Source organism: Cibotium barometz, chromosome 9 (assembly GCF_041138505.1).
Source record: "Cibotium barometz isolate CiBa-2024 chromosome 9, ASM4113850v1, whole genome shotgun sequence".
Lineage (NCBI taxonomy): Eukaryota > Viridiplantae > Streptophyta > Polypodiopsida > Cyatheales > Cibotiaceae > Cibotium > Cibotium barometz.
The window spans coordinates 8871225-8884173 of record NC_141054.1 but is presented as its reverse complement, the minus strand read 5'-3'; the positions used below and the strand labels follow the sequence as shown (position 1 = coordinate 8884173).

Sequence of the window (12949 nt, the reverse complement as noted above, 5' to 3'; positions counted from 1 at the left end):
CCTCCCAAACAAGCAACAGAGGCAAGCATTGATAAACAGACAGTTGACATCAAGCCAACAAGGAAGAAAAAGAGTCCAATCAAGATCAAAAAGAGAGTTCCGATTGGCAGGCCCTGGGAGTAATAGGATTTAGTCATCAAATATAGCATAAACATTATGTTGAAGTTGAACTGATTTGTACAAAGTCTTTGATCCTCATCAGTTCCTTATCCGTATGGACGATCAGTACCCTTTTGCATTTGTCCCATCACCGTACGACACTTCAGTACTCTTCCCACACTCAGTAGCTTCTAAAAGCGTTTGACACTCAGTACCTTATGGTAAGGATCAATAGTGTGTCTAGCATAATTAAGTAGTATTGATTGAATTTTTTGTGTGTAGCTCATGGATGTATTGATGCTTGTTAATATAGATCACATGTTTCACAAAAGAAATACTTTTGATAGAGTCTCAAAACATATAGGCATAACACCAAGAGTCACTTGTTCCACAAAATAAAAATCTATTGATTGAGTTTGAAAACATGTGGACATAACACCAATAAGTTACAAACTGCTATTCATGTTTACTTGTCCATTTATGGTTTCTAAATATCTTCGAATCCCTCCATTGTCTATGTCTCTCTACTGCCATTGAATTGTCCAAAGTTTGTCTTCGTCTTTGCTTTTGGGCTAGAATAAAAGCAAGCTTGACTTTGGAACTAGCAACTTTTCTTTTAGCATGCAGCCTCTGTAGAATGCCTCGGTAAAACCATTGGAAGACTTCCTTCAGACTATTTGCCTTTCGACTCCCTCCGTAGTGTTGTGTGTGTCTGAAAAATGCATTACGTGCCATGTAGTGAGACTTCTCCATGCCTTGGGTAGACTAAATTGCTGGGCATCCATACTTTTTGACAAAATAGGAAAAGTGGTTGTAGATGATATGCTGTTTTCACAGAGACATAAGAATGCATAGTAAGCTATAAAAAAAAAGAGGATCACACTTAAGTAAAAGAAGAAGACAGAACTTTACCATGTAGTGAGTTATATTGCAGGCTGTCCACGCTTCTTTCATTGACTTCCCAAAATGTTTAATTGCCTCTTCAAAGTTCTTGTAATCACTCTTTGTCCATGTTACATTGCCTCTTCAAAGTTCTTGTAATCACTCTTTGTCCATGTTACATTGTCACAGAACATGAAGAGTTGATCAAGAGACCTCCACACCTCTGCCTTCACATTTTGTGCTTCCCCATCTGCCTCATGATCTTTCACGGCATTATGGACTTGCTTCTACAATCCATAAGTAATCCTTAAAACTGTTCTACCTTGCCTTACTTGCTTACTACTGTGTTTGGGTCAAGACAAGAATCTTCTTGTCTTAACACCACCAATAGAGAGCTTGATTGGTACCTCCTTGCCATTGGTAGACTTTTTAAAATCCTTTGTGATATGAACATCACCTCCATGCAGAGCTATATCGGTACCTCCTTGCCACCATTGGTAGACTTTTTAAAATCCTTTGTGATATGAACATCACCTCCATGCAGAGCTATATCGGATAACACTTTTTCCAATGCTTGAAGAGCATCCTTTCTATTTTTTTTGGGACGAAGTTTCCAAGCAAATCCAATATACAAAAATACCAATTTCTCTAATGTGCATATGTGAACATTACATAGTGGAATGTCAAGAATAGCCTTGAAGTTAGGTTCAACTTTATCTCTATTAGGTGCTCTCTTCTACCATTTGGAATCCATTACTTGAGCTGATTCTTTGCAGTAAAGACAAGGAGACTTTGAGTTGCCTCCTTTACTAATGTTATACATGCACTTAAGTGTTTTAAGATCCCCCGCCATGTGCCACTCTACTTGAAAATCACCTTTTCTTGCAACATGGAGATTCTCTCCTTGCACTTGTCTTTTAATTATTCTTGGTATTTCCGTGTGGTGAAACACCCAATCTAGTGTTTTATGGTCTTCTGTCTTCACCTGTGATTATAGAAAACAAAAGTCTTACTATAAAAGATTTGAAAACAATGACTAAAATCAAGTACGAAACAAAAAATGATCATACCTGGAACGAGCCTAACCACCATATGTGTTTCTCCGACTTCACACTAAAATACTTCGAACTCGCTTCAGTCAATGATGTATCAAGTGCTCCATTCATCAATGTAATAGTAATCCTTTCCATTTTCTTTTCCTTTACAACCTCACACTCATCCAGTTTGATAACAAATTTCAAAATGCCTTTGCACTCCTCAAATGTTATTTCATAAAACTCGACCATTCTTCTTTGAAGTTGTTGTAGATCTACAAATATATTGTTCCAAGGGTCATACACAGTGGTTCCTTTACCACCATGAAATATTTCTTCAATATGGATATATTGCCCAATAAACTCATCTATACTTTCATTCAAATGACCTCTTATCCTCTACACGGTTGCTGGATTTGGCAGTAAAACTCGTTTAATCCTTTGATCTCTCAAAGTTGAGGATATCGCATGGAAAATCAAACTATATCCCTTCCTGCTAACTCCACTAACATCAAGAGCCTCTTGGATTGTAGTGCCATCAACTTGATTATTGGATATAAAGTCCTCTACAACATTGCGTTTGATTGTTTTGTATTTTTTTTCTTCAATCAAACCTTTTGCTACACCACAAGAAAGCAATCCTTTCATTTGTTTAACAGGAAGAAGGTTGGGATCCATATTTTCTTTTGCAGGCTCCAATAGTTTCCTATAGTAACAACACAATATGCCTATATCATTCAACACCTCCATTCTTGTTTTGCGTTAATGGACAAAATAGATATAGTCATTTGAGAGCCTTTTTGAGTATAAAAAATGAAAAATTTCAAACTAGCCTTGCTTCCTGAATTCTTCGCTTGCATCACTAGTCCCAGCCTTTAAATTTGCAATGTTTTTAATCTTCCTGCTTTGTAGTCTGTCTCCAAGCACGGTTCTCTTCCTTCTTGCTCTTGTCAACTCTTTTTTACTCTTTGAATGCTCCTCAATTTCATTCTGCAAACTGTTGCTCCAATTTTGCACGAATGGCTATCTCTTGCATCCTGGCCCCCTTTTCTTGTAGGTACATCGTTTTATATGTTTCTGTAATGCAGACTACGCTGAAATATAACCAAGAAGTCCATTTTGTCCATCGCCCGCAAACCTCAGTAGTGTGGTTGGATTGACAAATGGAGGTGTAAAGTTTTTTACTAGACATTTTGGATATATGCTTCCATCGCACCATAAGTCAATATGTTGAAGCCCTTTTCTTCTCATATGTTGAAGCCCTTCTCTTCTCATATTTTCCCGTTGTTGAGCATTCAGCACCGTATCCTTTCGTCTTTTTTGTGCTGGAGCATATTGTTCTTCTAAGTCGATGTGAAGATGGTGTAATCGCTTCTTCTGAGATTGTGACTCACTAGTATCGGCCATTTTTTGTGCTTCTGAGGTTGCAAAGTTTGCTTGTCAATCTCATAGTCTTTTTGTAACATGAATCGTGGAAGTGTGGCGGTATCCATGCAATCATCAAGTTCAGTGATGGATTCTTTATGAGAGGCCTGCACACGTCGTCAAAAGAGATGCGGAATCTTTGGGAAACAAAAAAAAACTAAGGAGATATTTAATGCAAAATCGTGTTAGTTAGACAAAAGATTATCTTATTCCTTTCTGAACTGATAGTTCTGTAGTCCTTAACAGTTCTGAGCTACGTTTTCGTATTTTACTATTTTTGAGGTCTTTTAGGAGAGAAATAAATAAAAAAATAGTGAATTTCTTACAGGGCCCCAAAATGAGCTCCCTTTTTCCCTAATGATTGCATCTTCCACATCTGCTTGGTAACAGGACGATAGAGACATTAACCCTTACTTTCCAAGCTGTATCCCACAAAAATATATTTATTAGCCTTACCAATCAAGCTTGCTGCAAAGTTGCTGAGGCTTAAGTGCATAAGCAAGACAACAAAAAATGTGTAGGTGAGCCACAGAGGGCTTTCTGCAATTCCCAGCTTTAAAAGGCATAATTGTATGCAAAGCCTTTGTAGGACATCTATTCAAAGTATATGTTGCACACATGACTGCCTCGAGCCAGAAACCATGAGGTAACTCCTGACTTTTGACCATACAATGTGTCATCTCCATAAGAGAGCTATTTTTATGTTCAACTACACTGTTTTGCTAAGGTGTATAGGACACAATATATTGATATTTTATCCCATGATTAGCCATGTATATGCATGAAACTCCTCAGACATATACTCCCCCCCCTCAATCAATACATAGGGTACCAATCTTACATGCAGAAGCATTTTGAACCATATTGCCTAAAGCACATAAAAACTTTTGATTTCAGTTTCAATGGATATACCCAAGTATGTTTGGACTCATCAATGAATATGACAAAATAGAGGTAGCTCCCAATAGATGGTGTCCTCATAGGACCACATACATCACTGTGCAATTTTTGGACAGCTCTAATTGAACCATATTTGGGAAATTGTTGCATTTTTCCAAGAATATAGCCCTTACAATCATGTTTGATAGGGGCTTCAAGATGTGGCAGCTGAGACACCATGTCATATTTATACCAACATAGCAAAGTGCCAAAGTTCAAGTGACCAAAGCATGCATGCCATAGCTTCACATCACCCATTGCCTTTGTGGCACAAACTGTACATATAGCATGCCTTTGTCTTTCATATGCATCTAGTCTATAAAGGCCATAAGACAAAGTACGAGAAGCGACAATTGTCTTGCTGCCACTACGATCATGAACAATACATCTGTCATCCTCAAACTAAACTACTAAGCCAACCTTAGTAATGGTGGAAAAGACAGATAATAAGTTCTTCTTGATCCTTGGTACATATAATACATATGAAAGCGTGATTGTTCCACCATTTATAGTAGTGAGAACAATTCTATCAAGATATGAGGAGTTGTTTGCACATGTTATAATGTTTCCATGTGGAGCAGATTCAAGTGATGAGAACAAATTGCGATGAGGAATAATGTGCTTACTAGCACCACTGTAGAAATACCAGACATGTACAGTGCATAGTTTGCGATTCTTTGTTTTCTATATTGGATGTGCTGATGCATCAGCACTATAACTATACCTAAGTTCTTTTTCTCCTTCTTCATCTGTTTCCTGCACTCAATAATGTAGTGACCAGGTTTTCTGCAATAGTTGCATTTGCCCTTTTTCTATGACTTGTCACCTTCCTTGTCTGCAGGCTTGCTCGATGACTCTGATTTTGACTTGTAACTACCTTGAGGAAAGGATTTACCTTTGCCTCTTTGTTGACTAGTAGCAAAAGCCCAATCTCTTGTACGCATGACAGATCTGTTTTGCCTAGATTGCTCTTCTTGCAAGAGCACAAAAACCAACTCCTCAAACTTCAAGGCATTTGGATTCATTTTCATCATGAGTTTAATGGTAGAAGCAAAACCTTAATACGAGTTCTAGTAACGCATTCAAGACAGTAGGTACCAATGAACTGTCAGGATATATTTTATCAACACAGGCGGCCAACTGCTCCTTAGAATCCTTAATTTTTATAAGGAAATTGTCCGTGGACTCTCCCTCATCCATATGCTTTGAATCTAATTGCTTGTGTATATAGACAACACGTGCTTCATTACGTACCTAGTACAAAGACACAATGTATCCCAAGCATGTTTAGCAGTCCTGCATGACCAAATGTGAGGAATGATACTCCTCTTAACTGATAAAGCAAACAACGCATGTGCTCTTCCATCCCACTTTGTTTGTTCTTATGTAGTAGGTATGCTATGCTGTGGTAAAGCACCATGTGAAATTGAGTCCGTGTCTGCAAATGTGCTTTCTACATCATGTTCATCAGAAGAACCAGGATGTTTCTCAATACTAACCACAACATTCGATAGCTCTTTGGCTACCAAAACATGCCTATCATATAGGACCATAACAGGTAGTTGGTCCTCTCAAGCTTATCCTTAAGGATAACATCCGAAATACATCACTGTCTGCCATTTTTTATAATACCCAAGCAAGTAATCATGCAACCTGCAAAGTGCTGAGTGCTCCTTTGATACAACCAAGGTGGCTGCTAATAAGATTGCTGACAATGGAGACCTGCATGGTGTATGAAAGAAATGCAGAGTAAAATGAGTAGATATTTTACTCGTAAGATGTGGAGATCGATGTTGTTAAAGTGTAGCTTGTAGACCATTGAGTATCTGTTGATGCTTTCTTGTGTATCTACACACACGTCTGTAGTAGATCTAACAAAATTACTCTAGAATTTGATGAAGAATAGTGCAAATCTGGTCTCCGAAGATGTCTGTAGAAAATCAAAAACCGTGTGAATGGCCCCCAAAATGTGCTCGAAACAAAAATCTAAGTGCAAAACTGTTGTATAAAGTATTGCACACTTCACGGACCTCTTTATTCTCCCTAAAGGGCTCCTTGATCCAATTCAAGAAGACAGGTGACTCGGGGTGAAGGGTAGGCAGCAGCACCACGGGCGAGGAGCGTATGATCTGATGCCAAATGTTGGAAATAGGGTTGTAGGAATGCGCGCACACACAGACAGTGGAGAAGCTCAAGGGAGCACACAATGAGATGATAGATAGATAATGAATGTGTGATGCATAGAAGATGATAGTATACCCCAAGATGGGTGTATACTAGCACGAGGGAATAAACCTCCTAAAGAGGGAAAAAGTGCCCCGGTTGGTCCTATTGTGTTCACACACATCACTACCAAATAGTACTACATTGGTCAGCCCCAAGGGCTCGACCTTCTGTCTCCTTTCTGCATGCTACTACTGATGCTAGACTCGATGAATGATGAATATGATTTGTTGGAATGACTCATGACTCTTATGCTTATATATTTACTTGGGATGTAGGTCGGCCAACACAGGTGCTGTCAGCCTGTAGTAGGAAGTGGACTTGAATAAAGGGATTTAAATGCTCAAACCCACTCCCTATGCATGCGATTGGTGGATTGAATTGTGATGGGGCTGCTCTCGACCCTGAGGAGGAACAATCTACATGCTGTTCGATTGCTCCTAGACCTCCTCTGTAGGCTGCCAACAACAGCCCTTCTAGGGCACCTACTGTTGCTGTCTAGCCATCAATGCATAGGACAATTGTCCATCTTGCCTCTGGGACCTTTTCATGCTTCTTTTACTTCTCCTTCATGCTCTCCATGCTGAGGTAAGACTTCTACATGTCATCCATGGTGATGTGATGCTGCTAATGATGTCCTATCTGATACTTAATTAGGGACTACTGACATTCATGCTAAGGTTTAGCCATGGCACGGGTGTGCACGTGATAGCTACATAAGTCTTTCCAAGCCTTAGGTGTTAGAGTCTGTCACTTATTGCACTCGGAGAACAATCAGGTCATGTAGGTTACCCTAACATAGCAAGCATATAGAAGCATGTAGAAGTGGTTTAGCAAAGAGAGTCAAGGCTCATATAAGTAGCCCTCAGCCCAATGCTTAAATTCAGCGATAAACCAGTGCAGAAGCGTGTGTGCTTGAGCCTCTGGACTCGTGCATACATCATCTCAGGCCGAGCACTTCACTGTGCTACAGTCCAAGGCAGTTGGAAACTCTCTTTAGCATTCAGCCTTCATTCTTGCATCTTCCTCGGCAGATTTGGGTGTGCCTAAGGCTTTCCGAAACGACTTCACAGTTGCCTTCAGCCTGCTTGATGGTTTTGCAGAGGTTTGGTCTACATCGTCCATTCCTCAGTCGACCGTCTTTAGTAAATTTTCTGCATTGTAAAGAAGTTATCCAGAGCAATAAAAGCAAATAAGTGGAGTTGAGGCCTATCACCTCCTTAACAACACGACATTGATCCGCATGTTTGTTTCCTGTGCAATCTTAAAACCCAGCGGATTGCTTGAACATCATGCATTGAAATGGAAGGAAGTTCTTCTAGCACATGCTAAGCATGACAAAGCAGAGCAGGTTTTAAAGACATACGAACAGATGAACCAGTCAAGTGTGAAGCCAGATGGATATGTTTTTGTTTCAGTTATCAAAGCTTGTGCTAGCAAAGGAGCCTTTATGCAAGGCAAGGTGTTACATGCCCAGGTTATTGACAGTGGTTTTGAGTCACATGTGTTTGTAGGGAGTGCACTTATCAATATGTATGTCAAATGTGGCAGTCTTGAGGATGGGCAAAGAATCTTTGATGGGTTACCATGGCATGATATTGTGACCTGGAATGCTATGATTGCAGGGTATGCTCATTATGGTCATGTGGAGAAGACACTGGAACTCTTTCAGCGAATGCAGAAGGGCGAGATGAAGCCAAACATCGTGACATGGAATGCAGTGATTGCAGGATATGCGCAACTCGAACTTGGTCAGGAGGCTCTCCAGCTATTTAACCAAATGCAGCAGGAGGGTTGGATGCCTGATGATGTCACGTTTGCAAGCATTCTCAATGCATGTACAAGCATAGAAGCTCAAGATCAAGGGAAGCTGATTCATGTTTGCATAGTCGAAAACGGTTTGGAATCGAATGTTTTTGTGGGAAATACTCTCATGAACTTCTATGTTAAATGTGGGAATTTCAAGCATGCACATGTGGTGTTTAAAAGATTGCCAAAACAGGATTGTGTGACATGGAATGTATTAATTGCAGGTTATGCATTGAATGGTCATAGTCAGGAGGCTCTTGAGCTTTTCCATGACATGCAAAAGAAGGGGCAGAGTCCAGATCTCGTGACATGGAATGCGATGCTTACGGGACATGTGCAGCATGGGCGTGGTCAGCAGGCTCTGATACTGTTCCAGCAAATGCAGGAGCAGGGTAGGAAGCCGGACACAGTCACATTGGTCAATGCTTTGAAAGCATGCTCCATAATGGTTGCCATAGATAAGGGGAAACTGATCCATGCTTATTTCATAGACACTGATTTTAGCTCTGATTTGTTTGTTTGTAACGCGCTAATCGACATGTATGCCAAGTGTGGAAGCTTAGGTGATGCTTCTAGAGTTTTTGAGGTGTTACCAAAGCGAGATCTCGTGACATGGAACTCAATTATTGCAGCATATGCCATGCACAATTGTTACTTGATGGTGTTTGAGTGTTTTAAGAATATGCAACTAGAAGGCTTTCAACCAGATGAGGTGACATTTCTTTGTGTCCTGTCTGCATGCACACGTGGGGGCTTTGTGGAAAAAGGCCATTCACACTTCGTGTCTATGAGAGAACATCATGGCATTCCACCAAAGCCAGAGCACTATAATTGCATGGTGGACCTGTTGGGCCGGGAAGGGTTTTTGAAGGAGGCAGAAACCTTGCTTGAGATGGCACCATTGAAGGAAAATGTTCAAGGGTGGACTTCTTTACTGAGTCACTGCAGAACGTATGGTAATGTGAAGCTAGGAAGGCAATGCTTTGATCAAGTACTTTCCATGGATGACCAATATACCTCCATCTATGAGCTTATGTCAGCCTTGTATGCTGACATGGCAATGTGGGAGGACGTTGACCGAGTACAAGAGCTGCGAAGACGTGTGAGTGCACAGAAGAAGCCAGGAGAGTGATTTGTTGAAGTTAAGAATCAAGTGCATGTTTTCACAGTTGGAAATAAGAGTCATCCCCAAAGCAGCAATATCCATGCAAAATTGAATAGACCGAGTTTGCAAGAAAAGCACCAAGATTACGCAGGGTTTCAACTTCCTGGGCTGGTGGATTATAAATGTGACTGACAAGAATCTGATGTCAACAACATCTAGCCATGCTTTCCAGGTTTTTCATATGCAATGCAGACTTTTTTTGGACCTTGGCTTCATTATATGCTGGCTACTACTGCACTATGGAGAGCAATTAGTTAACCAGAGATTATTTCAACATGTGCATAGTGTTACATGAACATGCATAAGCAGCGTTTTAACACTGGCTGCTTGCTCATCATTGCAAAACAGAAGACTGCCAGAGTGTGTTCTATGACAGTGACACATCTGGCATACATCCTTTTTAAAAAAAGGTGATGAGATCAAAAGCCATTATGGGGATTCAGTTGGAGAAGCAGCCAACACATAAGGCAAGCCTTGCACAGGTTTGATTGCCTAGCAAGGCCAAGAAGCCACATGGACACAAGACTGCAAAATGACCAGGGCCTGGAGCTGTAGTATGCTGAAGTCTCTTTGACCGGATGGAAGTGAGGATTCCCTCAATGGGCTGTTGACATTTTTTATATCATGTGCCTATGCTCTCTCATGCTGTCCTGCCTGTTCTATGTTATTGAGGTCCAGCAACTCCCAGATTATAAAAGCATTTATTAGCAAGTTTTATAGAGATTGGGTTTCTTGAATATCTGTGAGTTCCTGTGGTTATAGGGTCTGGATGATTTCACAACATTAGCATTTGGACATGTGAAAGAGTAACATTTTGGGCATGTTGGTTGGTATAGAGATAAGGGGCAAAATATAACATTTGAATATTGGGAACACCATATGTGAACTGTATATATTAGTCTTATTGTTAGCACTGCCAAGTAAATTGACGAATGGGACATACCTAACAATGATGCTACATTTGCAGCATGAATACTCAAGCACATTTTGTAACTTGCAGGGTCTTCATTGGCATAACCATAAGGGAATCTCTCACCCACTTGTCCCTCATGCAAGGAATCTCTTCCTATCCACTCCTCTCCCCAAGCTTGATGGGTGGGGGATGTGTTTGTAAAGACCTTTTGTTGAACCGTATTTATTATGTCATGTGTCCTTACATTATGAGGTGGGTTGGATATTTCATTATAGTGTGAAATTGGATTATGGGTGATATAGTTGGGTTTGTGGCTCATTTGTGAGAAAGGTACTTCATTAGGAGACCTTTGGACATCTTTTGGACCTTGTAAGGATTCTTAATTTTTAGGGATTAAGGTCAATTTTGTGTTTTCTTAAAGGAGACAAGGTCAATCAAGAAGCTTACTTGGAGCTTATAATTTGAGTTTTCTAGCCTATAACTCTCTTACAAAAATAGGGTCTAATGTTGTCATCCTCTCTTCTCTTCTCTTTCTAGCAAGCTCGTAACTAAGGGGGAAGGGAGGAGAGGACAAAATAGACATTTTTTTTAAAATTTTGTAAGTTTTGTACTTTGAAACTGACCCAGATCCATATATATGTAAAACATTCAATTTTTAACTTTGATTTTTTTCTAAAATCCACTCATCTTATCATTAAATGCCTACACCTTTTTCTCCTTCATTTAATGCCTCCACTTTTTCACCAAATCAACCAAATCAGTATGGAAAGTGTTAAGATCTCTTGTTACTTTCTACATCATCAATCTCGCAACTAAGGGAGGTCAAAAATATTGAATTTTTTTTCTTATTTTTAAACTTTTTTGCTTTTAAAGTTATCTCAAACTCATATATATGTCAAAAAATCAAATTTCAACCTTTTTTTTCTCCCAAAATTGAACCAACTCTCTCTTTCTCTCTCTCTCTCTCTCTCCCTCTCTCTCTCTACTCATCTCTCTATTGTGAGCGTGGCTTACATAGCCTCACTCTTATCTCTTTGTCTACAATCCTCTCATCTACTCTCAACTCTTCCTCTCTCTCTTTATTGTGAGCTAATGGCCTGCAAACACACACACACACACACACACACACACACTCTCTCTCTCTCTCTCTCTCTCTCTCTCTCTCTCTCTCCTGTGAGACTGCATCTTTCCTCTCTCTATTCTCTACTCCTTAGAATATCTCTCTATTGTGAGCTTGGTTTGCATAGTCTCACTCCATCTACTCTCAACTCTCCATTTCTCTCTCTACTGTGAGCATTATAATGTGTGAGGTCCCTCTGCCCCCTCCGCACACCGGACTCTCGGTAGCTGACAGCGGAAGCAGCCCTCTCATGCGCGGGGCAGGGTTTCTCACTCGGGGCCTCGCCCACAAATGTCCGGGTACGAGACTAGGCTGGTGGTCACTCCGAAAACCGAAACCGGGAAAATTTTCCATGCCTGGAAAGCGGGGACGATTTCACCTTTATGAAATTTTTAAACGAATTTTTCTAACGAGATCAAAACCTAAACTATCCTTCACCTGAATAAACCAGATAGAAGGAAACTATCGCTGATATAATTTGATCATGTGAGCAATTCAACGCTTTTTTTCTAATCAAGATCAGGCACAGCCGTTGATCCACTCAATTGAGAAATTTTTCAGGGAATTAACTAACTACTCGAATCCTAGCGTAATCCTAAGATTTTTCAGCTTGATTATTAAAACTCCACTGATTCCAGCCTAACCCCATCCGGCCCATGGGTTAGCCACCACCCTACCCCACTGGAATCGGTAGAAGCAAACAAGTACTCACAACCAAACAAGTACTCACCCACCCATAATTGAAATGCCTTTCTTAACTTTAGCTTTAGAAAACAGATACGCACACACTCCTCTTTAAAACTTTAATATAAAAATAATCCATTGACAAAACAGATATGGTCATAGATTTCATAATTCAAAATTTTCATTCAATCCCTTGTTTCACAAAAACAGTACCACTCTGGACTCTCCGTTGGGACCAGCTGGTCAGCAACGAGATCCAGTAACAGATTACAATAATCATTTCGTCAACATACATATATATATCTTCCACGACATACGCATGGGTGTCCTAAGCACCGCGAGCCCGTGCATCGCCTGGTCAGAACCCTCCAGGATCCTCCTTAGGTGTCCTGGTACTTCACTCAGGGACCACTTCGTCGGCCCTCGCCCATCGTACCGGAAGCACACCATACCCAGGCTGGTCAAGACCTGGGCAGGTTTTTGCCGCGTGAGCTGTCCCTTGAACACTCCCCGCCAGCTGTTGCAACCGAACTTCCCTTAGATAAACACATATGCCAAATGCTCCCTCCAAGCATTTTGGCGTAAGACAGTCCTTTAAGAAAACAGGGTTTCTATGCAAGTTTTCAGTTTTGATTTTGTTTTTGAATACAATGGTT

The 12949-nt window shown here is 40.4% G+C and overlaps 1 protein-coding gene across 2 annotated transcripts; it reads left to right on the top strand.

Moving 5' to 3' along the window:
• Nucleotides 1–7351: 7351 nt before the first annotated feature.
• Nucleotides 7352–10737, top strand: LOC147635235 (pentatricopeptide repeat-containing protein At5g16860-like). Of its 2 annotated transcripts, none has more exons than XM_086802453.1 (2): nt 7352–7707; nt 7878–10737. In XM_086802453.1, exons 1-2 carry the CDS (start codon nt 7694–7696, stop codon nt 9541–9543), a joined length of 1680 nt encoding a protein of 559 aa, XP_086658579.1. In that variant the 5' UTR covers nt 7352–7693; the 3' UTR covers nt 9544–10737. The 2 variants fall into 2 exon arrangements, with proteins under 2 accessions (XP_086658579.1, XP_086658580.1); XM_086802454.1 differs by having other exon boundaries at nt 7352–8059; nt 8228–10737.
• Nucleotides 10738–12949: the final 2212 nt, after the last annotated feature.